The 25,056-nt window shown below is 36.8% G+C and overlaps 5 protein-coding genes across 5 annotated transcripts; 2 read left to right on the forward strand and 3 right to left on the reverse strand.

Annotated features, from left to right (window-relative positions):
* The first annotated feature begins 233 nt into the window (after positions 1 to 233).
* Positions 234 to 5,086, forward strand: LOC110889511 (aspartic proteinase Asp1). The gene is made up of 9 exons (XM_022137051.2): positions 234 to 521; positions 1,550 to 1,667; positions 2,828 to 3,054; positions 3,140 to 3,373; positions 3,483 to 3,621; positions 3,800 to 3,994; positions 4,069 to 4,141; positions 4,244 to 4,331; positions 4,823 to 5,086. The coding sequence occupies exons 1-9, from the start codon at positions 391 to 393 to the stop codon at positions 4,908 to 4,910; spliced, it is 1,293 nt and encodes a 430-aa protein (XP_021992743.1). The 5' UTR covers positions 234 to 390; the 3' UTR covers positions 4,911 to 5,086.
* Positions 4,932 to 14,779, reverse strand: LOC110889509 (kinesin-like protein KIN-7E, chloroplastic). The gene is made up of 24 exons (XM_022137046.2): positions 14,493 to 14,779; positions 14,290 to 14,387; positions 14,043 to 14,132; positions 13,221 to 13,273; positions 12,519 to 12,584; positions 12,354 to 12,407; positions 12,215 to 12,274; positions 12,048 to 12,126; positions 11,857 to 11,924; positions 11,317 to 11,376; positions 11,130 to 11,234; positions 10,531 to 10,635; positions 10,355 to 10,462; positions 10,130 to 10,276; positions 9,852 to 10,034; positions 9,364 to 9,534; positions 8,834 to 9,070; positions 8,589 to 8,729; positions 8,353 to 8,478; positions 7,668 to 7,718; positions 7,278 to 7,556; positions 5,881 to 6,531; positions 5,711 to 5,800; positions 4,932 to 5,201 (listed from the first exon to the last, which is right to left on the reverse strand). The coding sequence occupies exons 1-24, from the start codon at positions 14,699 to 14,701 to the stop codon at positions 5,187 to 5,189; spliced, it is 3,246 nt and encodes a 1,081-aa protein (XP_021992738.1). The 5' UTR covers positions 14,702 to 14,779; the 3' UTR covers positions 4,932 to 5,186.
* A 2,837-nt stretch (positions 14,780 to 17,616) lies between these two features.
* LOC110887725 (protein FAR1-RELATED SEQUENCE 5-like) lies at positions 17,617 to 20,947 on the forward strand. Its single transcript, XM_022135296.1, has 6 exons — positions 17,617 to 17,635; positions 18,239 to 18,595; positions 18,683 to 19,067; positions 19,172 to 19,430; positions 19,523 to 20,089; positions 20,216 to 20,947. The coding sequence occupies exons 1-6, from the start codon at positions 17,617 to 17,619 to the stop codon at positions 20,945 to 20,947; spliced, it is 2,319 nt and encodes a 772-aa protein (XP_021990988.1).
* Positions 20,948 to 22,002: 1,055 nt separating this feature from the next.
* Positions 22,003 to 23,519, reverse strand: LOC110887726. The gene is made up of 5 exons (XM_022135297.2): positions 23,197 to 23,519; positions 22,904 to 23,084; positions 22,449 to 22,697; positions 22,207 to 22,363; positions 22,003 to 22,115 (listed from the first exon to the last, which is right to left on the reverse strand). Exons 1-5 carry the CDS (start codon positions 23,517 to 23,519, stop codon positions 22,003 to 22,005), a joined length of 1,023 nt encoding a protein of 340 aa, XP_021990989.2.
* On the reverse strand, positions 23,438 to 25,045 carry LOC110891732. The gene is made up of 3 exons (XM_022139332.2): positions 24,726 to 25,045; positions 23,957 to 24,376; positions 23,438 to 23,875 (listed from the first exon to the last, which is right to left on the reverse strand). The coding sequence occupies exons 1-3, from the start codon at positions 25,011 to 25,013 to the stop codon at positions 23,546 to 23,548; spliced, it is 1,038 nt and encodes a 345-aa protein (XP_021995024.2). The 5' UTR covers positions 25,014 to 25,045; the 3' UTR covers positions 23,438 to 23,545.
* Between the last annotated feature and the right edge of the window lie 11 nt (positions 25,046 to 25,056).

Here is a 25,056-nt window from a genome sequence, read left to right on the forward strand (position 1 = left end):
TACTAATATCGGGTGTTATCGAAACCGGACATGAGTTGATATCAGAGACAATATTTTTTAGTTTTAGTTCTCTGTTCTAGTTATCATACCAAGTGACCATATCTGTATCGTAATAAACCAAATCATACTAATACTGTTCGAAACGAAATTCCCGCACGCGAGGAAATGCCACTAGTTTATATTAATTATTAATTTCTATTATTATTATTATTATATTATATGCATACATAAACTATTTGTCAACAAGATAAGAAATAGTGTGGTCAAAACACACTCTCCATAGGAAGCAAACAAAGTCAACGTCTACTCTCTAGTCATCACAAACTCATTGTCTATAAACTTCCATCAAACTTTATGAACTGAAAATTAAGTGATCACTCAACAGTCAAAATGCATTCAAGATTCATCTTCATCTTACCCCTCTTTTTCTTGTTAACCGGATGTTATTCTTCTGCAACTTCCGGCCACCAATCATTGTCCTCCATCGTCTTTCTAGTCACCGGAAATGTTTATCCTACTGGGTATGTATCTATCTATCTTTTCTTTTCTTGATGTTCATCATGTGAATTTATTTATTTGTGTTTGATTAATAAATATAACTTTAGGACCTTTTTGCCCTTTTTATTAATGTGTGCTTTTTTCTTGGTTTGCCTTTTTTGCACATCCACTAGATTATATGTTACTGTTTTCAGCAGTGTTGTAAGAATCGCTAGGCGCTAGTCGGTCAGTAGGGTACTGACAGCGATTAATCGGGATTAATATGGATTATAATCGGATTGGGATTTTTATATGTAATTTTTAGTTATATATGTACACAAACATTTTTATATGTAGACATGTTTTTAACCCCTCATTGACCCATCTTTTTAAGTAATTGGCGGAAATTTATAATGTTTGGTCGAAATTTGGCCAGAATTGGACCGCCATTGACTGCCTAGCGATTAATCAGCCATAATAATCGATGAACATCCGATTAGTGATTAATCGGCCACTAATCGGAGACTAGTCGGGATTTTAGAGCATGACACCTAGGCATAATGGGCATTTGTCAAGCTTTCGTCCCGTAACAAATACATTTAGGTAGAAACTAGAAAGTGGTTGATTGCAACACATTAGGCGAATCACACATCGTTCTGTCTTGTCCTTGAGAGTCGAGAGATGTTGGGCCATAACAATGCGTTTTGGACTTTTGGGCACACTGATTGTGGATGAGAGGAGAACTCCACAATTAAGCACGCTTGAGTGAGCCCAACCCGCTTGGGAATTTTTCACCGGGTAACCAAAAACAACTATATGAGCTCTTAGTTAGCAAAACAAACAATATTGGTTGGTATACGGGGCCAGATGTTATACTAATACTCCTCACAAACCTGTAGTAGTGATCCTAGTTGGGTTAATTCCGTAACTAAACTTTTCAGGAGCAACAAATAATAGTGAAACGTGCCATTTAAATTAGCGGCAGAGTCTTGTAAATTGTATGGAATTTTGTAGATTGTTCGTGTTTAATATTGGTGATTAAGGGGAAGAGGTCCACTTGTATATGCTGCAGGTACTATTATGTGACAGTGAACATAGGGAATCCACCGAAACCTTATTGGTTGGACCTCGACACTGGCAGTGATCTCACTTGGCTTCAGTGTGATGCACCTTGCACCAAATGCTTCCCGGTAACTCTTCTAGTTTCTGAAATTTTAATCTTGTTTATTTTAATAGCATTACATTGTTTCTTTTGTTTTGTATTGTAAATATATATAATCAAATTAACGTATTCATTACTTTAGGTCAGTGGCGTCTCTGAGAATTCACGTATCCTGTTCGAGCTTGAAAAATGTGCCTATATGCTTTAACGATTTTTTTTTATTTTTATTTTTTAAAATCATATTAGTATTGGGTTGGGCCCAATAAACCTAATGTTAAGTTGGGTAAATTAGAAAGCATAAAAATGTATTTGATAATGGGCCTCTATATTGATTTGTATGTGTTTACAATTTTTTTTTAAATAACATATATATCGATTTTTTTTTTAAATCCTGTGCCCCTCGAAATCACGGGCCTTGTGCGGAAGTCCTCCCCGCACACCATAAGAGCCGCCCATGCTTTAGGTAAATAAATTCAAGAGTAAACTGCCATTTTGGTCCCTGTGGTTTGGGCAGTTTTGCCATTTTAATCCAAATCTCAAACTTTTTAAATCTGGGTCCATGTGGTTTCACTTTTATTGTCATTTTAGTCCAAAATTCAAAAACTCTCATTTTTACTGTTGCAACCTACCTATTTTGTCTTTTTATGCAGGGGTATTTTTGTCCAAGTGCTTTTCATTTAACATTTTCTTAATTAAAAAACTAAATTAAATACATTATTAATTGAAGATGATGTAAACGGGGATATGAATACTAATAAGGGTATTTAAATGAATTAATAATTTATTTACTTTAGTTTTTTAATTAAGAAAATGTTAAATGAAAAGCAGTTGGACAAAAATACCCCTGCACAAAAAGACAAAATAGATAGGTTGCAACAGTAAAAATTGAGAGTTTTTGAATTTTGGACTAAAATGGCAATAAAAGTGAAACCACAGGGACCCAGATTTAAAAAGTTTGAGATTTGGACTAAAATGGCAAAACTGCCCAAACCACAGGGACCAAAATGGCAGTTTACTCTAAATTCAACCTACATACACATAATAACCTTTTAAATCATGACTAAGAAAAAGTACGTTGCGTTTATATCTTTAAAAACCGTAAGCATTATTATTATTCAAAGTATTTGGATGTGTATATATTTAACATTTAAAGCAACAATCAAGCAATTGTTTTCGTAATCTTTGTAGGCTCCTCACAAGCCTTATAAGCCTAACAAAAACCTTGTGACATGCATGGACCCACTGTGTGCATCTGTGCACTGGCCAGAAACACTCAACTGCGAGTCTCCGAATGATCAGTGTGACTACGAAGTTCAGTATGCCGATCACGGGTCGTCTCTCGGTCTTTTGGTCAATGACAGGTTTCGGTTAAAATACACCAATGGAACTGTAGTCGAACCTCGTCTTGCATTCGGGTCACCCTCTTTTTCTTCTATTTTTTTGTTTCCTATTATTTAATAATAATGCATGACTCATATCATCGTAGTTTCGTACGTTTAGATGTGGTTACGATCAAGAAGTTGAAGCCTCAATGAACCCACCTTACACAGATGGAGTCCTTGGTCTAGGGTTAGGCAAAGCAAGCATCTTACGCCAATTAAACGAACTCGGTGTGACAAAAAATGTGGTGGCTCATTGTCTTAGCGCGCAAGGAGACGGACATTTGTTTTTCGGAGATGAATTTGTCCCTTCTTCAGGGGTCACCTGGATACCCATGTCAACAACCAAAATAGAGTAAAAATTAATTAATTAATTTATTTATTATTATTATTATTATTATTATTATTATTATTTTTTTTTTTTTGCGGATTATAAATTGTCATAACTTATCAAATTTTATCAGAAAACACTACTACTTAGGAGCCGCTGAGCTACTTGTTGGCGGAAAAACAAGTGGAATAAAAGGTCTACCGATAGTGTTTGATAGCGGAAGTACCTACACATACTTTAGTGCAAAAGCGTATAACGCTCTCGTATCGTTGGTGAGTTTAAGAATTCTTGACGTTTTGCGGATTTCAGATACTGTGTTTTCATAACGATAAACAAAGTTTAGTGAAATGGTTAAATTTTAAATTTGAAGTTAATATTATTATGTGTAAATATATTAAAAAATATATATATATTATTATATTTTTATCGGGTAAATATATTGTGCTGCAGCTTATGAATGACCTTAGAGGAAAGCAGATTTACGATGCAAATGAAGATAAAACTCTCCCAGTATGTTGGAAAGGATCAAAACCGTTCAAGTCGATTCAAGACGTCAAAAACTTATTCAACCCAATAACTTTGAGCTTTGCAAAATCAAAGAATGTTCGGTTTCAGATGGACCCCGAAGCATACCTCATCGTTAGTGTAAGGAGTCATGAGAAAACTAAAACAGTTCTTTTATTCACAATGTTGTTTAACATTTGCATATGTTGGTACAGAAATACGGTAACGCCTGCCTTGGGATCTTGAATGGTTCAGAAGTCGGCCTTGAAAGTGTTAATCTAATTGGAGGTAATAAGCTTAAGATAAAAATCAGTCAAACAAACTTATCATTCGTCGGTGTATACACGCATAATAAAGCTGCTTTTTTACTTGGTATTTGACTGTTTGCAGACATATCGTTCCATGACAAACTCATCATTTACGACAACGATAAGCAACGGATAGGATGGGCTCCTGCAAACTGCAGCAAACTCCCAAAGTCCCGACTCTATCTTTTATAATTTCTTAACGAGTAAACTGCCATTTTGGTCCCTGTGGTTTGGTCAGTTTTGCCACTTTAGTCCAAAACTCAAACTTTTTGCATCTGGTCCCTGTGGTTTCAGTTTTATTGCCATTTTGGTCCAAAAATGAAATCAGATCATATTTGTCTTATAAAATCCTGCTTTTTTGTCCTTTTCCGCAGAGGCAAAATGATCATTTCTTTTTTATAAATAAATACCATATTTTATAAGACGAATATGACCTGATTTGCCCCTGAGGAAAATGACAAAATTACAGGATTTTATAAGACAAATATGACCTGCTTTCATTTTTGGACCACAGGGACCTAGATGCAAAAGGTTTGAGTTTTGGACTAAAGTGGCAAAAGTGACCAAACCTCAGGGACCAAAATGGCAGTTTACTCTTTCTTAACTAATAAAACATAGCGGTTTTCATAACAGCGATGACTTTTTTGTTGTTTATTAACAGCATAAACAATGGAGCTCCAGAACGTCGAGGACGTTGCAAGCCCGATGAATCCAACGTGGACATTTTACAAGCCTATTGTGCTGCATAGTAACTTGAGAAAAGGTTGATAAATAAAAAGGTTCCAGACTCGGATGAAATAATTGTTATATTGTGCGAGTAAATACATAATAATCAGTCGTTACAAGATGTAACTTTTAGTAGTCACAATGTACATTCTGAGTACATGGAAATTTTGAAGAAATAAATACATCTATTACAAAAAGATTTCCGCAGCTAGCTAAACAAATATCGCCTCGTGACGTTTTTTAGCTTTTTATACGCAAATGCTTGCACGTAGTTGATTGGACATCTCGACATAGCATCCTCACCTGTATGATGCCTGTGTAATCAACAACCAACATCAGCAAGATGTTAGTAAAGAATACATACACACATATACACACAGGAGATATTAGGGGAAGGATCAAATACGAAACAATCTTAACCTAGAAAGTGGAGGAAACCGGGTCAAACGAACTCGGATTGACCTCATTCCAGCAGCGTTGGAACCGTCTCGTCGAATCTTATTTAGATATTTAGGGTTTAGCTTTTAGGGTTTAGAGTTTAAGTTTTAGGGTTTAGCTTTAGATTTTAGCTTTAGGGTTTAGCTTTTAGTATTTAGGGTTTAGCCTTAGGGTTTAACTTTTAGGGTTTATAGTTTAGCTTTAAGGTCTAGAATTAGGGTTTAAAGTTAAGGGGTTAGGGTTTCTGGTTAGGTTTCGACGAGTGGGTTCCAACGCCGCTAAAATGAGCTCAATCGGAGTTTGTTTGACCTGGTTTCCTACACTTCCTAGGTTAAGGACATTTTGTTCCGGATCTTTACCCCTATAATACCAATCTCTACATTACCTTTGCATGACATATCTTGGTTATCGCCTCAACATTAAGGTTTTGGAGCTCCTCCAGTGAATTAATGTCCAGATCAGCAATATCATCACCCTGACACGATGAAAATCGAGTTGTACATTTTAACACTTTCCGCATAATCAAAATGTGCGATAGTGAATGAAAACGAGTACCTTCAATCTTGAAACATAACGCTCGAGTTCCCGACACATTTCTTTTTCTTTATCATACATACGTCTTATATCGTTAAGCGACTGAGTCTCGGCATCTTCCTGGAAAATTACATTGCATCGTACAGTTGACGATTGATCAGCCAAGATATTTTCCGAACTAGCAGGGTTCTTCAGCTTTGCAACAAGGGCCCACATGTTTGCCAGCTCAGCTTCCAAATCCTCCTCGTGTCGTTTCGCAGCATCTAGTCTTTTTCGTAGCTCGCTTTCCAACTTATCTCTCTCCGAAAGCGCACCAACCAACGACGCTTCTCTCTGGTGTCTTGCATTGAGCTCTTTCCGCAACTCTTCTACAAGCAAACCGTCTTCCGGTTTTTTCACACATGCGTCTTGACGAGAACCGATATCATTATTCTTCTTACATAAGTTTTCGTAGGCTTCTTTGGTAACCGCCAGCTCAGCGTTGAGTTTGGCGTTTTGATAGGAAAGTTTTGTTACTTCCGCAGCTAAGTTTCTAAGCTCGACCGCTGCAGCGGCAGCAAGCTCCTTCGCGTATGAACCTTCGTCAGCGAGTTTCTGGCTGCATATCATAAGCCCGTCTTTTTCTTCAGCGATCTGCGCCTTCTCTTTCTTCAACGTCTCTATCTCAGTCGCCTGTATCAACTCAATTTTCAACTTAATGTAAATAAAATAGCAAAAAGAGTAAAATGCCATTTCGTCCCTGAGGTTTGGCCAGTTTTGCAACTTTTGTCCAAAGGTTTGTTTTCCGCACCTAGATCCAAAAGGTTTGAAATTTTGTCATTTTCATCGGTCTCGTTAACTCCATCCATTTTTCTCCGTTAAGTCAGGTATTTCTATCTTTTTTGTTAACTTAAAGGGCAATTCGGTCTTTTTCACTTTATGTAAAAAGACAAAAAACCCCTGAAAAAAAAACTGAATTGCCGTTTAAGTTAACAAGAAAGACGGAAATACCCGAGACCAAGGGCGTAGCTTTCAAGGGGCCGGGAGGGGCGCCCGACCCCCCGAACTTTTCGCTCAGTAGTGTTATGTATGTACGTTTCGTGTGAAAATTTTTAGGTATATACGTTTTCGACCCCCCGGTTTTATAGAAAAAAATTACTTATATAGAATTTTTAGATTCGGTGACTTCCAACCCCCTGTGGAAATTTTCAAGCTTCGCCACTGCCCGAGACTTGATGGAGAAAAATGGATGGAGACATGGAGTTAAAGAGTTGGATGAAAACCGCAAGATTTCAAACCTTTTGGATCCAGGTGCGAAAAAACAAACCTTTGGACGAAAGTCGCAAAACTGGCCAAACCACATGGACGAAAATGGCATTTCACTCTTAGAAAACATAACAAACAACAAAAAATAAGAGTGAAAAAGGGTTTTAAATAACCTGCATTAGAAGCTGAGAATTAAGAAATGTATCACCACTTCCATGTATGGAGTCCTCTTGTGAGAATACTTTGTTCAAACTCATAACACTAGTTGGTGTACTTTCGTTAGCGTATTTTTCTTCGTTAATATACTTTTTTCGTCGAGGGCTCGATTCGTTGTCCGCCATAAACGACTCCAACTGTTGCCTCAATAAAAGAATAGTCTGTTGCATTTCAGCGTTCTCGGATACCTTCACTTGTAACTGGTCCTGTAGAATCCTGTTATCTGCTGTTTTTATCTTTACCAGATATTCAACAAGCGAGCTATTACGTTAGCGTGATTATCCACTTGATAACGCGATATCGTCAAGAAGCTTATAATGCGTATAGAATAGATTCATAGAACCTACCTCAAGTTCAAATGTTTTCTCATTTAGTTGAGTAACAAGCTTGGAGGGAACCTATAATGCATGCACACGGTAACTCGGTAAGGCTATGAATCATTATGGTAACGCAACGGAACTAATCTTTATGTAAAATTAGGGGTGTGAATTTCTGACACGACCCGAACCTAACACGAAATTCGCAGGTTTGGTTTAGTCTAAACGCGTTCGGATCAGTTTCAGGTTGAACCCACGAACCCGTTTAGCTAAATGGATCGGGTTCGAGTCAACCCCGTCGGGTTGGCAGGTTGACCAGTTTAACCCATTTATATTATATTATATTATATTTCTTTACAATACATTTTATGTCATAAATTAAATTGCGTGTGAATTTTATGCCATAATTATAACTTAAAAAGAGAAATTGGCATAAGGTTTTATAATTTATATGTAAGTGTATTATATATTTGTGTTTTTTGTAGTAAATTTTTTATATTAATATATTAATTTGCAGGAAAAATAAAAAAAGCAAAAAAAAATTGGGTTGAACGGGTCGTGCTCAGGTCAACCCGCGAATATTCGGGTCATGTTTGGGTTCATATGTATGACACGATTTTCGGTTTCGGGTCATGTTCGGGTCGGGTTAAACCCGCCAACCCGCGAAACACAACCTGTTTAGCACCCCTATGTAAATTGTAAAATCACATGTTACCTGAGATGTCTCAAGGCCTTTTAAGTTATGAGGATTCATTTCAACGGAACTGATCATTCGTTGCTCCAGTAGACGTATCTGAGATTTCTTTCCTTTAATCTCGTTTTTTAGCTTCTGCATTTGTTCCTAACAAAAAGACAGCCATTGAAGCAGCATTATAGAGGTCAACCTAACAGGCTAACATTTGACTGAAACTTTCAACTTAAGGAGAAAAACATGCGTTTAAAATAGGTAACCTGAAGTTGCAAGTCTTCGGGCCTATTAACCGCTTGTTCCGAAAGTCTCTTCAAGGAACTAGTGCAAAGTGCCAGGTCACCAGACAACATTTTCACTTGTTCGTGAATAAGGTCCATTTGGTCGGTAATAGTCGTTCCTGTCTGAGCACGCACATTTTTTTTAGATATAATTTTATGTAACTAATAATTATATTCTACAACAATACCGACGTGACGAGTTGTATTACAGAAGAAAAGTTTCTCACCGGAGGTAAGCGGCGACCGCTAGCAGCTGCACTAAACAAGTCGCCTGCTTGTGTTCTTTGCAGAAGTAAATCACCAACCGCCACGTCATCCGCTTTTCTTCCAACCGAACTACGAACTCCATCTCTCGTATCACTAAACACAGCTTTACTTTTTGATGATCTGGAAGACGTAGGTGAATCACTTGTCGAGCTTTCATGATCAGTATGTGGTGATAAACCGGATACATGGTCAGGCTTCTGCAAACAAAACTCTAGAATTCAGAAAACTACTTTATTATACATAGGGGAAGGTTAACGTACAATATTCCTTAACGTGCGATGGCACGATATGAAATTATGCATGTTATAAAACTCAAAACTCAAAACCCTAATCACGCATGAACAAAAATCATATGCGTGATTATGGTTTTCGAGTTTTATAACATGCGTAATTTCATATCGTACCATCGCACGTTAAGGAATATTGTATTTTACACTTTCACGTTATACGTTATACGTAATACGTTAAAGTTTATTACTAAAAAACATACCTTTAGTTTGAACCACCCGAGCATGCCTTTTCTTCTGTTCTTCCTGAAATCTTTAACCAGCTCGTCAAGATTCGCCACATCAGACTTCCCGTTTTCCAACACCTCGGAATCGATGCTTCCGGCATCATCGTCAATAAAGATCCCCCGTTTTTTCTCCGGCAAGTATACTAGCTGTTGAAAAAGCGAAAACCGTAATAAAGGTTTTTAATAAGAAATGTTCAAATTTATCTAAGCAGTTAATGCGGTAAAAAATCAGATATCGGTCAAGGACCCATATTTAAGATATGGCAGAACTAAGAAGAAAGGTACTAGTATTGGGAAAATCAGTGATATATCGGTCAATATCGCCGATAATATCGGTATCGATATTCTAACCGATATTTTGCACCGATATCTCACCAGGGGACCGATAATCGATATATCACTACATATCGGCGATATTAACTGCATAGAAATTTATACAACTGAATGTACTAAATAACACATACTTCATCTTCACCAAATGAATGTCTCCTTCGATGATCTGGATTTTCGGGTATATTTGACGCCATCGTGTTCTTCGTTGAGACCAAAATTAGTTTCGTTAATCTTTGAATCCTTCCCATCAAAGCTGCTTTAGCTTGTTCTTCTTCCTCTAATCTTGACTGTAATTTGACTTGTCCAGCTTCCAACTGCCACATATTAAAGGTAACGTAAAGCCGTTAACCATACACGTGCGTAACTCCACAGCTACAACTACTTTTATCGGGAAAAACTTGTAACAAACCTGAAGTTTCATGTTAACGAGATCCTCTTGGTTCGGTGCCATCATGTACGAATTCTCCTTCATACCGCGCTTTAACTGCTGAAGCTCTTGTTTTAAGCTGGAAATTTCCTTCTGGTACTTCTTGATGAGTGATTTCTCATCGATAATCTAGAATACAAACAACAAATACGTAAGACAGAATACTAGAACCAACGGATTCTCTTCGAAAGGCGTGTCCGGTATCACCTTATTCTGAGAAGCCTTTATTTCCACATGCTTACTACGATGTGCGAACTTCAACGTATTGTGTGTTTCCTCTGTGTTGCTTGATGCAGGAGTCACGGTGCATATGAGCTACGTAAAAGTTCAAAAGACGTTATTAAAGGGTTACCGAAAACAACAAAGAAAATCTTTGAACTTACGGAAACTCGTCCGTGACCACTTAGGGAAGATTGCAGCAATCGTGTGAGCTTTGAATCCCGATAAGGAATGTGTGCAGACTTACTATCGGTTAATTTAGATATCACCTGAAATTTTGCAAGTAAACAACCAATGAAGAAACAAAGTATTTACCTCATTGTACGATAAGTCGAAAAGGCAACAAGCAAGGTTTAAAAAAACGGAAACGAGTTTCGAGGCGTTTTCACTTTGCCTCACGAGGCGTAAGCCTCGAGGCGAACCGAGGCGTAAGCCCGAGGAGGAATTAAAAAATAAATATAAATATTATAAATCTTATAAAAATAGTAATACTAACTAAATTCATCATCAAATTCATCAAAATAATAAAAAACACACATAAAACAGACCGAAATTGCTTGAAATTGACACAAAAACATCAAAAACAGATATTTAAAACCCCTGAGGCGCACCTGAGGCGCAGCCTTTTTAGCGCCTCAGCCCCTCTGAGGCGCACAAACAGTAGAAACCCCCTGAGGCGCGCCTCAGAATCGTTTTTTGGCCGTTTCGCCTTGAGGCGCACGCCTCAGCCGTTTTTTAAAACCATGGCAACAAGTAGTCATACCGTGCCAAGAGTAAGCAAGCTTTTATTTATGTATGAACCCTCTTTTCTCCTCATTCCAGTTGTTTCAGTTTTAGAGCTTTCAGATCCCGCAAGGTCAATTAAGTGCTACAAGAGAAAGAGTGACAATGAACCGATATGAACATAATTTGATATAAATAATTAAATACGAAGCGCGTAATTTAAATACCAGCTGTGACAAGGTTACTTCCTCTTCCATATTCTCTCCACACGGACTGCTTTCAATCATCTGGTAAACGAATAGACAAAAAACTCATTATTATTTAAAATGACATGTAAACATATGTCTGTGTTTGGCTAGAAAGATTATGATAATATAATTACGAGTTAAATGCCATTTTAGTCCCTGTGGTTTGGGCCACTTTGCCAGTTTAGTCCAAAGGTTTCATTTTTAACCTGTGGGTCCAAAAAGGTTTCACAGTTGCCATTTTAGTCCACTGGGTTAACTTCATCCATTTTTTCTGTTAACGAGAAGGCCAATTCGGTCATTTTATATGACTGAATTGCCCTTTTAGTTAACAGAATTACATACAAAATGACAGAATTGACCTTCTCGTTAACAGAAAAAATGGATGAAGTTAACCAAGTGGACTAAAATGGCAATTGTGAAACCTTTTTGGACCCACAGGTTAAAAATGAAACCTTTGGACTAAACTGGCAAAATGGCCCAAACCACAGGGACTAAAATGGCATTTAACTCTATAATTACCAGGGTAAATATAGTATGGCTACGACTGCTGAGTAAGTTGAAGTTATTTGACCCAACGTGCCTATGTGCTGCAGCCACAGAAAGAACAAACATAAGAAACAGAATTAAATTTCGCATGTTTTGATTGCTTCAAAATAATATATTTAAAAAAAATATATCTTTAATAAAAAAATAAGTAGAAATTAGCATACCTTCCCCGGATGCGATTAGTGAAAGAGCGTGAGCAGGCGACAGAACAACTTCCTCCTTGATTCCCTCAACATAAGTCCCCTGTCAGAAGCCATACGAGACCGACAAAGGATTCATAAACGTCAAACATTAAATGAACGATGAGCAGCATGATTTTGACATTATAAACCTGGCTATCTTCTCGAATTCTTAAGTTCTGCCCGGTTGGATTAAGCAAGTCATTTATGACCTAGAGACAAGAAACACGTCAGATTCATTCAGCGTAATGACACGATCAACAACATAATCAGGAATACAAAGGTGCAAACCTCATTATAGATTTCCAGATAAGATACACGTAGCAGAAACTCCCGCCCAGGCGTCTGATGCAATACAGTGTTTTTATAGTGTGTCAGTTAAACAAGCATGTCCCGATTTTACAATCAGAGTATCTACTAAAAACAGAAATGATCAAGTGGAGCGTTAGCATATACCTCTTGTATAATTCCAAACACGTCCTTCACGGCCAAAGGAATGATACCAGGCGACTTTTGCTCACCCTAAACACGCAATAGATTTTTATTAGTGAATAGTGACTACAGTTACATCTAAATGTCAACCTTGGTTTTAAATTGCGTGATGCGCTCCGATGCGTTTAGTCCAAAAATCTGATGCGTGATGCGCGATGCGAGCGCATCACGTATGTGATGCGTTCTTTATAAAAAAAATAGTTAAATTATTTATACATAAAAAACTTATAAAAACATACTTAAAGTAAAACAACTGACGTAATTAGAAGGTAAGAGTTGTGTTTTTTGGTTCAAATCAAGCATACTAAGATGTTAATTATGGAAAAAACCAAACACAGTTCATAAAATCTGGAAAAAAGCATAAGAAACAATATTGCGTGCATCAGAGCGCATTATGCGAAATGCGCGTAATATTCTCGCATCACGTAAACGCCTCGCATCAGCTGTTGCGATGCGCTCTTATTAGCGCATCGGGCGCATCACGCATTATGCGCGCATTTTAAAACCAAGATGTCAACTAAAGATGACAAGTGCACAATAGGTTGTTAAAAGATGTATTTTGTATTTTAAAAATGGCGTAATCACGTTATTGTTTTCGTGTTTTTTCACTCATATAAGAAGGGCACAGATAAAGACAGATTATATAAAAGCATTGTTGTGACGTACATGCATTGTATGAGTCTTTCCACTGCTAGTCACACCATATGCAAACACCGTGCCTGCATAATAATAAGACGCGTTGTAAACAAGTACACCGAACTCTGTAATCTGTAATTGTATGCAAGTATTCTAAATAAACATTTGCTACTCGGTACCACGATCAATAGATTGCTATAACCCAAGCACAAATAATACGCACTTAACCCTTATAATAAGAGACAACAAAGACATGCTTGCCAATAATTTGAAAACGAAAAGAAAATAAACTATAACTCGATCTAGAACACCATGATGAAATCGTGTTTTACAGACAGCAAACTTTGGTTATTATAGGCTCATAAGCCATGCAGTTAATGCGGTAAAATAACGGATATCGGTCAAGGACCAATATTTGAGATATAGGTTATCTCGGTGAGATATCGGTAATTTTAATATCATGCATAATTTATATATATAGCAATTTAACACTAATAATTCAGTGATGTATTAGTCAATATCGCCGATAATATCCGTACCGATATTCTGACCGATATTTGACACCAATATTTTACTAGGGGACCAAGATAACCAATATATCACTGATATCAGTGGCGAAGCTTGAGATTTCCGACCGGGGGGTCGAAAACGTATATACCCAAAAATTTCTATATGAAAACTATATACTCTCCACTACTGAGCGAAAAGTTCGGGGGGTCGGCCGCCCCCTCCCGCCCCCACAAAGCTACGCCCTTGACCGATATTAACTGCATAACTCATAAGAACACAAATGCCACCCTCTTTGTGAAAACCTATAACGAAAACGTTTCCTAAAAGAAAAGAAACAATCACCATTAACTCCTTCCATTGCGCCATTCACAACATGATGAGCCGCAACATCATAAACTTGCCTGGTAGTCGTTGCAGGCCCAAACACTCTATCTGCACTTAAAAACCATCCAAAATCAAGAAACCGAAAAGCTCCCAACTTTCTAACAAAAACCACCACAATTAGCTAACAAACAATATTAAAATAAAAAAAAAATAAAAAAAATAAAAAAACCTACAAAACAGTAGTACAACTATAAATTAAACTAACCGAATCCATAAGCAAAAGCGGGATTAAACTCATTCTGAATGGAGTAATCTCCATCAGCAAACCATGCCACCTCATCCCCTTTCCCAATCTCCCTTGAACTGTCACAGATGATCTCACACTTTTACTTTTAATTTTAAGCATAAAAAAAACAAAACAAACCCATCTAATTCAAGTACTGAAAGATACTGAAACAACAAACTTACTTGAGGGGACGAAGCCTGACGGTGACAGTGACATTTTCTTTAACTTTGTGTGAAGAAGAAGAAGAAGAAAGTGGAGGAGGTTGTGAGGGTTTAGTTGCCGGGGGTTTGGTGGTCCGGCGAGTGGTGTCAGGTGGTGGGTCCGATGACTTTCGGGAGCGGAAGGGGGAGGTGGAGGATCTTGAAGAAGATCTGGTGGTGGTGAATGACATTGGTGGAGATTCACGGTGGTCTGCTGCCGTCGTTCTTGGTATTGTCCCTCCAAAATCTTTGAAATTTTCAAAGATGGAAGTAGAACCAAACACTGCTTAAAACCATTCCCTTTTTCTGCCAAAAAAAAAAAAAAAGAAAAAAACTTTATTACTTTGATATTTTGTTACGACTTGATGGGTTGACGGGTTGTAATGTTTAATCCGAACACTGTGTATTATTATTCGGGTCAAAGTTTTCAACCTTAACCCGTACACATGTAAACTCAGGTCAACCTGAACCCGACCGGCCGACCTCTTTAACCCGTATGAGTCATACAAGTTGACGATTTATAGGCGAGTTGTTAAGTTTTAAACGGGTTATCGGTAACATGTTTAATGCTGAGTATGAGTGTGACAAGTAAAAAATATAATGGGTTAAAAGTAACGCTATTATTACTATCATGTAAAATAGAAACGGAAAAAAACAAAAAGCAAAATATAATTTTTTTTTCTAAATGATTAAACGGGTTAACGGGTCAACCCGAACCCGATCTGTTTTTAATACGAAAAAAAACAGGTCGTGTTAGTCGACCCAACCTTTTTTTCTTCGTATCGGGTTTGAATCAGGTTGACGGGTCGTGTCAATAATTGACGGCCCTGCTTTTATCCACTAAATCTAATTCTAAATATTAGAACGATGTATGTTAGATAATTAGAACCCGCACCACTTAGGCTATGGGGTGTGGGATAAAGCCTCTAGGGTTTTTATCACGACACATCAGCCAGGGGGCTTTATCACGTTTTCTCTTAACTTGCAGGGTGTGAGATAAAGTCCACCTTCAAACTATAGCGCCCCCACTTGCAACCAATCACCCCTCGATCCTGCCAAATCTTCTTCGTTGCCATGTTAGCGAAACCACCATGGTGCCCCCCTCTTAAATCAGTGGGTATGGACGGTGGCGTCCCACCGGCGCTATCGTCGGTGAGATGACAGAGGTGACGCCCTCCACTCTCCAGCCTTAGGATACAACACCTTACAATAGTTCTGGAGCTTTTGGTTATTTTTTTTGTTAATGCCTACTATTTAATCATGTATACTTTTCTATCATTTAATATACCATAATTTCTTTTTATTATTGCACTACGTAACGTATCATTTACAATATGTTTGATACTTAAAAAAAAAAGTCCCTTTTTCGTTTCAAATATTATTTATCGATTTATTTAGTAGTTCAGTTTTTGTTTTTATTTATTCTGGTCTTCAAATATTTACATTTACATTTACAATACATACAAACATAAGTTTAAGAATAGTTGTGTTTGTTGGTTGGTCAAAAGTGGTGGCCAACTTTTGTTTCTATTTTTTTTTTTCATAAAATAGTTATTTATAGGTGAGTAAATTACGTTTTTGGCCCCTGTGGTTATATCACTTTTACTCTATTAGCCCAAAATAAGAATTTTTAACATATCTGCCCCCATGGTCTCTATAACTAACCATTTTGGCCCCCCAAGTCTAGAGATCATGGGGGCCAAAATGATTAGTTATAGAGACCATGGGAGCTAAAATGGTTAGACTTAGGGGCAAAATGGTTAGTTATAGAGACCATGGGGGCAGATATGTTAAAAATTCTTATTTTGAGCTAATATAGTAAAAGTGATATAACCACAGGGGCCAAAAACGTAATTTACTCTTTATAGGTCCTGTCAAATTACGATTTTATCCCCTGTTTAAAATAACGATCTTGCCCCCTGCCAAATAACGATTTTATCCCCTGTTTAAAATTACGATCTTGCCCCCAGTTATAAATTAAATTTATGCTTTGCCCTCAGCTTAAATTTACGATTTTGTCTTGGTTAAAAAAAATTATACTTTTGCCCACCGCTACAATCCTGCCAAATTACAATTTGCTTCCCAGTTTAAAATTACAATTTCGCCACCAGTTTAAAATAAAATTTTTGTTTTGCCCCCAGCTAAAAATTACGATTCTACCCTCAATAAAAATATTACCATTTTGCCCCCAATTCAAAATAAAAAAATGGTTTTGCCCTTAGTTCAAAATATTATTTTATCTTTATTGTAAAATTACAATTTTACCCAAGATAAAAGTTGCAATGTTGCCAAAGTTTTTTCGGGCAAAACGATGGTTGTATTTTATTTTATTTGGTTTACTCAATTTAGTTTTTATTCGTGCCAAACAGCTGCCTAGCACTCGCTAATTGGTCTTGACAAATTATTGTTTTGCCCCCAACTCTAAATTACACGCTTGCCATCGTTTTAGTTATTTTTTTTATCATAACTATCATAGTGTTTTTCTTTATTTGGTTAACTCGATACATCTTTCTTTATATTGTGTTATAAGTAGCATGTATAACTAACCAAAATAAATGCGTGCATGTTATTAAACTAAGAAATATTTGGTTTAGCGCCCCGAAACACGGGCGGCGCATAACTCTAGATAGTAATATTATGATTATGAATATGAATTATGAATATAATATAAAAAAATAGTTTCATATTATACATACGTAACTATATAAATTCATAGGAAAAAATGTTTCATATTATACATATATATCTTTTTAACTTTTTTTAAAGTATATGTATATGGGTAAAGGATCCTGTAAAAAAGACTTAATTTGTGAGAAAGGTGAGAAAAAATCTCAGCCATTAGATCATTCTATATTAATTTTATTAGATCAAGGTTATATTAGTAATTATACAAACAAACCTAATTAAGGATCAAATCTTTGTAACCGATTTTTCTGAGTTTTTTAAGGGAATTCGATTTTTGGATTTTTTATCAGATCATCTAAATCTTTAAATCATCTCGATCTCTTAATCATTATAAATTCGCTTTTCAATTTCTTATTTTTGATCACGCATACAGACTGAATTACGCATACAATCGTTAATCTGATTCATACTTTCTTTCTTCATGGAGAACGACGATCAAGGTATTTATGTATCTTTTATTCGTAGCTTATTTATGTAATTGTAATCAATATTCAATTACAATCATCTGTTTAATTGTAATTGTCAATTTTTCAATCATCTGTTTTTTTTTTATTGGAATTCTCATGAACACCAGTTATAACTCTGTATGGTGTGTTTTTTATACGTGCATGGTGTTTTTATGTATGTTAACGAAGTTGAAGCTGGTATGTGTTCTTTATTTAGGTTGATGATGAGTCATGGTGTTTTTTTCCTTTGGATGTTCCTTACAGGGTTTTTATAAGTATATGGTGTGTTTTCATATAAATAGAGGCTGGTTTGTTATAACAGTTGTTTGTGGTGTTATTTTAAACATATTATGTTGTATTGTGTTTTTTACTGTAGAATCATTCAGTTGATGATAAGTCATGGTGTTTTGATATAAGCAGAGGGTGTTTTTTTATACGTACATGGTGTTGTTTCGTATAAGTAGAGGGTGTTTTTTTTATATGTACATGGTGTTTTTTCGTATAAGTAGAGGGTGTTTTTTCATAACAGTGTTTTTGTGGTGTTATTTCATACGTATTATGTTGTATTGTTTTTTTACTGTAGAATTATTTTCGCAGGATTTCAAACCTATCAGCCGGTTGGGAAACTACAACTGTCTCCAAACTCCGGTAAGAAGACTTATTTACCGGAGGTCGATGAATCGCTTAAGCCGAGGGATAAGATGACCTTTGACAAAGTGAACAACGCATTCCTCTTTTATCAGAAGTATGCAATGGCTTCAGGCTTCACTGCCAGGAAGTCTACTCAATACACACATCATGGTGTTATAAAATCTAAATGGTTTGTTTGCTCAAAGGAGGGGACTAAACCTTTTAATGCGATCGATACATCTAAAAAGATCGACACCTCAAATAATGGGTCAAAGAGGAAATCTGTTCGACGTGTTCCTTCTATAAGGACTGGGTGCAAAGCACGTATGTGTATAAAGTTAATGCCTTAGAATCTATACGAGGTATCTTCTTTCAATGAGGCACATAATCATTTTTTTGTTGCTGAGGAAGATAGGCATATACTCCCCTCTAACCGAGGTATGAACTATATGCAAGAGCAAGCCGTTAACGCGTTGAATGCCTTGAACATTGGCCCTGTGAAAGCGTTTAATATCATGAGGACATTGTATGGTGGGTTTGACAAGGTTGGGGCAACCAAAAACGATTTTAAAAATTTCAAGCGAGACCTGAACAGGTATATATCGGAGTTTGATGCTGATATGATGATTAAACGGCTTTTGAGGAAGAAAGAGTACATGCCTAACTTTTCAATGGAGTATATAACAGACGAGAATGGAGTTTTAAGTGGTTTGTTTTGGGCAGATGAAGATGCCAAAAGGAATTTTTTTGTGTTTGGTGATGTTGTTTCATTTGATGCCACATATCGTCGTAACAAGTAAGTTTGTTAATTATTATATTTATTTTGGGTTTTACAGCTTATTTTTCTTAAGTATGTGTAATTCATTTTTATGGTGTTTTTATTACATATTTGTTTTATAGGTACAACATGATGTTTGTTCCATTTACCGGCATCGACAATCACAATCGCAACGTTACTCTTGGTGCCGCTATAATAGGAAACGAAACTGCTGAAACTTACAGTTGGTTGCTAAATGTGTTTCGTCAAGCATTTGGCCGTGCCCCTCCGGTGATTGTCACCGACCAAGACCCAGCCATGAAGAAGGCTATCGAAGATACATGGCCCGAGAGTAGACATAGGCTATGCATGTGGCACATCATGGACAAGCTTTCTGCTAAGGTGTTTAGTTGTTCGTCCTTTTAACCTTTCTTACTACTTTTTAAATACTTTTTGGTGATTATGGTGTTATATGTTATTCAATGGTGTTTTAGGTTGGTGCTTCAATCTGCAATAATACCGATTTCAAAAAGAGGCTGTGTGCCATTGTGTGGACCGATTCAATTATACGAGTTAAGTTTGAAAGTGAGTGGGCTACCATAATGAATGATTTTAACTTGGTTGATCATGAGTGGCTGCAGTCACTTTACCAAATCAGGGATACTTGGATACCAGCTTATTATCGTGAGGAGGTCATGTCCGGGCTTATGCGTACCTCTTCTCGTTCAGAGAGCGAGAACCATTTCTTTGGACAGTTCTGTAACCCGGGTTGCACACTTGTCGAATTTCTCGGGCATTTTGATTCTGCTATTGAAGCTCAGAGACATGAGCACAGGAAGAATGACCATGACACCATAAATACAAACGCTGAAATATGGGCCGAAGACTTTGTTTTGGAGGATCAAGCGTCCAGGATATACACACGCACTATATTTTTTGACCAGCAGTTGGAGATACAAAACGGTATACACAGATGTGCTATCGGAAAGTGGGAAAACATGGGTGACTTCGTTAACTTTTTTGTGAAGGACTGGGAACAACCATGCACTACTTTCTTCGAGGTATACACATGATGTTTTGTAGTGTTATTCTTGAAATTTGTATAGATCTTGGTGATTTCCAGTTGCATATGGTGTTTTATAGTGTCATTTACGACAACTTTTATAATTTCTAATGGTGTTTTATAGGTTATGATGCGGGAGGACGACATGACTGTGTATTGTACATGCAAAAGATTTGAACAGTTTGGGTTGTTGTGCTCACACATCTTTTGTGTGCTAAGGATGCTTGACATTAGGGAGTTTCCACAACGCTATATATTACGACGTTGGACTCGGGAGGCTGTTCCAAATAGTGCCCCTGGTGCTATTCTAGGTATCAATGAGACTGAGGATCGTTATAATGAAGTTAACCGTGTTGTACGTGAGATCACATATTCTACAGAGTCGGTTATTAATCAGCTTGTCACCAACTTTGATGCGCTATGCTCGTTCAGGGACCATGTTGTTAATTATTTCAAAACTGCGGATGAGTCTGTCGTCAATGCTCCACCTAAGAGCCGTCGTGAAAGGTTTGCAGAAATTACTGGTAACACAAAACCATCAGAAGCAACCGTTCGTGTTCCCATTGGAACAAGATTCAAAGGTATGGGTAAGCCTAAACGGATGAAGTCCAAACGTGAAATTGCATTAAGTCAGTTGGGTAAAAAAAGCCGTCAATGTCAAAACTGTTTTAGATACGGTCATAACAGACGTACTTGCAAAAACCCTACCCGGACTAAAGAACAAGCTATGGCCGAGGATGACGGTGAAGAAGCTGATGAAGTTGACGAGGAGGAAGATGAATGGGAGGAAGTTGAAGAAGATATGGATGAACAAGATGAGGATGCATTAGACGAGGAGGATGGGGAAGAGGAGTAGTAAGTTATTTAGAGATGTCTAAAAATTTCGTTATTTTCAACGTACTTCCTTCTTGTTTCGTACATTGCTAGGTTTTTTTTATCGTTTTTCGGATTCGCATACACTCATGGATTTATTTTGTTTGCTGTTGTTCGAATTTTAATATTACCAGTGACAATGGTTTATATATTGTTTCTGTTAAATATGTTTGTTTTTTGTTAACCAATGCTGCTATTTTTTGTTCAGTGTGTTTTATTATGTATGTTGCAATTTGAATAGTGTTATTTGTCCTCCCTCAGATATTTTATTGTAAACCAGTGGTTTTATGTGTTTTTCATGGAGTTATTTTTTTGTTAATGGTGTTATTTGTTAATTCAAGTTGAGTAGTGTTATTTGTCCTATCTGAGATATTTCATTGCTAACCAGTAGTGTTATTTGTAGTTCAGGGTGTTATTTATTGTTAATGGTGTTATTTGTCTGTATAGAAATTATTTTTCTTTTTAATTTGTTAAACTGTGGTGTTATTAGTTGTTCAGGGTGTTATTATTGGTGTTCATATGTTCAGGTTGCTTATTTATGTATGTGTAGCGTTATTGTGATATTTTACTTGACTATAGTGTCTTAATTGTGCAGGTTGCAAAGGACTTGGTATATTTTTTTACATAATCAGCATGATCATCATTTACTTTGTAAAAAACTATCTGGCCAATACGCGTTCTTTTTTTGTGCCGGAAATCGCAATATTAATTCATTAAAACACCAGAATAAAAAGGTGTGTAAAACACAAACAGCTTACGTTTGTAATCATACTTTACATAGTCAAACTACACCATAATCACAACTTTGCCAAAACGCTAACACATCATATAATCTATATTTCCCAAAATGTTTGTCTTTTAACAAAAAGTTTAACTTGTTCTGCTGTCCACTTACACTTCAGCTCCCAACCTTTCAGCAATCCGATTGATTGCATTCTCTTCCATTCTCAACCTATCATCCTCGTCCAAAAGTGCATATTCTTGTACTTCTTGTTCCACTTGTCCCCGTTCCGTGTTCACGTCGCTTAGGAGCATTTTTTAGAGATACTTCTTACGCAGATCCTCGATTTCGCGTGCTTGATCAGGCAAAACCAAGCCAGTAACGTCCCTCTTATTAGATAAACCACACATCCAATGTCCAACGTGTGTTCCTATTCAATACCAAACCATCAGAATTGTTCATATTTCGTGTACATTTATTTTAATTATTTTTTTAATAAACAGAAATATAAACACGATTACCATTGTAAGTTTCCATATGCCGCATAAGGAAAATACCGCAGTCGATGCCATTGTAAAGTGTTTGCCATGGCAACTCTAGTCGAACTGGTTGTGTATTCCTTAGCTGTGCAGCGATTTTTGGATGCATCGGTCTTAGATACCGACAAAATGTACTTATCTGCAGTTACAAATTATTGATGTTAACAAATTATTTTTTTTTGTTACGGCAACAGCTGTATAAATTTAAACATTCACAAACATACCATCTTCTCCACATTTCCTTGGTATCTTTCTAAGCCTGCAGCACCTTCTATGTTGTCAATAATAAAGACATCTCTTGTTCTCAAGTTGAAAAACAGCAGATAGTAATGTTGCCCGGTCAACATAGGTATAAACACCATCTCAAAGTTGCCTTTAAATACTTTTGGTTCTGTTGAATCAAGCACAACATTCATGTTGTTCGTAAATTCTGCTAATCGTCCATCTTCAGACAACGCGAAATCTTTTTCCAGCTGTGGTGTTTTTCAGGTAAACAAAAAAGGAAATTATGGTGTTAAGTTAAGAATTCTCAATCACATAATGTGTTATTTAAGTAATACACAAATAAACAATTGTGTTATTTACATAAACATGGTGTTAAGTTAATACATGGTGCTATTAACTATTATCGCATGATACGGTCTGTGTTCACTTAATAATCTGCAGAAATTAAACTTACCAGCATTCCTGCGTTGCAGAATAATCTTGGGGCTGTCCCCATCCTCCTCTTTTTTTCTTCATGGTTCAACAATGCGGCCCAGGCACTGATGACATTCACGTGCAGAGTTACACCAGGCATCATCGATTCAAAAGGCCCCCTCATAACCGACACGTTACCGTTGTCGCTGAACAAAATATCCCTACAAACCGAAACACCATCGACACGAATGTATAATTCAATATATGTTCAAAACTTATAACATATAAGACACCACATAAATACGTTTTTTAAGGTCCAATTTGGATTCTTACCATACGTTTCCTACTGCAGAAAATATACATCGAGCAAGTGTTTCTTCAGCATTATCACGAACGGTTCTCAACATAACAGGTCGTTGCACGTACGGTGACCGCAGTGCCGCCGGAAGCTTGATTGTTCGTTTCGGCCTTGGCGATCTCTGACGCTGAGCAGGCTCCGTTACTTCTTTACGTTTTTCATCCGTTGATGCATCGGCCAGTCTTGTTGACAAGTTCACCATTTCAATTCCTGAAACGTTGAACTTTGTCTCTGGTGTTTTTTCACTTTGAACCCTTTCAACAACTTTGTCCAGTTCTGCGACAAACGAAGCCGTCATTGGTGAAAAGGGAGAAGTGTGTGGTGTTATATGATCTTTTTTTTCTCGTTCGTAGGAGTGTTATATCCGTCTAATGATACACTACCTTTTTGCGGATCAACTGGTTCAACTGCCTCAGCAACATCATCATTTTCTGCCTCAATGTTTTGATCTCCCTTTTCCACTTCATCTCCATCCTTTTTTTCCTCATCGTCAACGACAAGCAGCACTTTCATTAACTCCTTCCACTCCAATCCTTTCTGTTTCAGCAGATCACTATCCGGGAACATCAGACACGATTCTGTTATGGTGTTATTGATCTTGTGAACGCATATCTCAAATTCACTAAACAAGTTATCCAACAAATTGGCTCGAACCTGTACGAAACCCTGGTTTATTGTGTTATCATTAGAAATAACATATACTTTCAAGTCTAGTACAAATCATAAGATGTTTACCAGCTCAAAATCGTCCTGAACTGATGTTCCTGATGCTGATGGAGTGTCACCATACTGAGAGACCATCGGAATGCGGACTTCGCCATCCGGACCTACAAATAATGCACATGTTTGGGTGTCAGTTTGTGACAGGAGGTAATCAGCACAGTGTCTGTATATACCCAAGTGTGCATCATCATCTTCGATCTCGATTCCCTTTTTCTGGCCTTGTTTTTGCTTCTTGAATTTTTTTCTAGCACACTCAACCCCTTCTGCTCGTTTGTGTTTTTTATCTTCCTTTGTCTTTGTCTTCTTATTTTGTTCAGTATGCATCCTTTCTATATCACATTCGAGATTGTCCAGAAGATCATCATCTACAAGTTCAATAATATTTGAACTGTGTGATGAAGGTATCTTCTTTAACACAATTCCGTAAGCAATCTGCGACAATATTTTGCAATAAGTTTTATTCCCAGATTAAGTTTCAAAATAATTGTAAACCAGATAACAATATATGATGTTATTCAGTTATATAGTGTTATTAAGTAAAATAGGGTGTTATGCAGGTATATAGTGTTTTTAAACCATATGTGTTGTTATTTAGAAATATAAAGTGTTATTAAGTAAAATAAGGTGTTATACAATTTTATAGTGTTATTAAACCATAAGTGGTGTTATTTAGAAATATAAAGTTTTATTAAGTAAAATGTGGTGGTATTTAGAAATATAAAGTGTTATAAACTAACGATGTTTCACAATAATTTTTTAATACTAAAAGTTAATTACTTACCGCAAGTAATAACATAGGCCCTCGAAAAGCATCATCGCCACCATGACACGCTGTTTTCGTTCTTTTGAGACACGAGATCATGTACGCACACCAATTGAAGCTTTTGATATCCACGTCCGGCTGAATATTTGAAATGAATCGCACATTGACGGAGTTGTTCGTCGTGGTTTCTCCTAGGAGTGAGAAGTAAAGAATCAAGAAGTTCAGTACAAACAGTCTTCCGTTATCAGACTGCCAATCCAATATGTAATTCATCAGCTGAACTGGCGACAAGCGGGTGATATCCATATGCTTAAACTGATCTCTGAACGCTTGGACAACAACATCCTTT

This window comes from Helianthus annuus, chromosome 11, assembly GCF_002127325.2.
Source record: "Helianthus annuus cultivar XRQ/B chromosome 11, HanXRQr2.0-SUNRISE, whole genome shotgun sequence".
In the NCBI taxonomy this organism is placed as follows: domain Eukaryota; kingdom Viridiplantae; phylum Streptophyta; class Magnoliopsida; order Asterales; family Asteraceae; genus Helianthus; species Helianthus annuus.

Coding starts and splice junctions, on each gene's coding strand:
- LOC110889509 (XM_022137046.2), bottom strand. CDS start 14,701: ATGTCATTCACCACCACCAGATCTTCTTCAAGATCCTCCACCTCCCCC. Junction 9,535..9,851: donor ATTCATTTGGTGAAGATGAA/GTATGTGTTATT, acceptor CTTTTTCAACAG/CTAGTATACTTGCCGGAGAA. Junction 7,719..8,352: donor AAGGCCTTGAGACATCTCAG/GTAACATGTGAT, acceptor CATGCATTATAG/GTTCCCTCCAAGCTTGTTAC.
- LOC110887726 (XM_022135297.2), bottom strand. CDS start 23,519: ATGACGGCTTCGTTTGTCGCAGAACTGGACAAAGTTGTTGAAAGGGTT. Junction 22,364..22,448: donor AAGGAAATGTGGAGAAGATG/GTATGTTTGTGA, acceptor TTGTAACTGCAG/ATAAGTACATTTTGTCGGTA. Junction 22,116..22,206: donor GCATATGGAAACTTACAATG/GTAATCGTGTTT, acceptor GGTATTGAATAG/GAACACACGTTGGACATTGG.
- LOC110891732 (XM_022139332.2), bottom strand. CDS start 25,013: ATGGATATCACCCGCTTGTCGCCAGTTCAGCTGATGAATTACATATTG. Junction 24,377..24,725: donor GGCCTATGTTATTACTTGCG/GTAAGTAATTAA, acceptor ATATTGTCGCAG/ATTGCTTACGGAATTGTGTT. Junction 23,876..23,956: donor TTCAGGACGATTTTGAGCTG/GTAAACATCTTA, acceptor GGTTTCGTACAG/GTTCGAGCCAATTTGTTGGA.
- LOC110889511 (XM_022137051.2), top strand. CDS start 391: ATGCATTCAAGATTCATCTTCATCTTACCCCTCTTTTTCTTGTTAACC. Junction 3,055..3,139: donor GAACCTCGTCTTGCATTCGG/GTCACCCTCTTT, acceptor TCGTACGTTTAG/ATGTGGTTACGATCAAGAAG. Junction 3,622..3,799: donor ATAACGCTCTCGTATCGTTG/GTGAGTTTAAGA, acceptor ATTGTGCTGCAG/CTTATGAATGACCTTAGAGG.
- LOC110887725 (XM_022135296.1), top strand. Junction 19,068..19,171: donor GCCACATATCGTCGTAACAA/GTAAGTTTGTTA, acceptor TTTGTTTTATAG/GTACAACATGATGTTTGTTC. Junction 20,090..20,215: donor CATGCACTACTTTCTTCGAG/GTATACACATGA, acceptor GGTGTTTTATAG/GTTATGATGCGGGAGGACGA.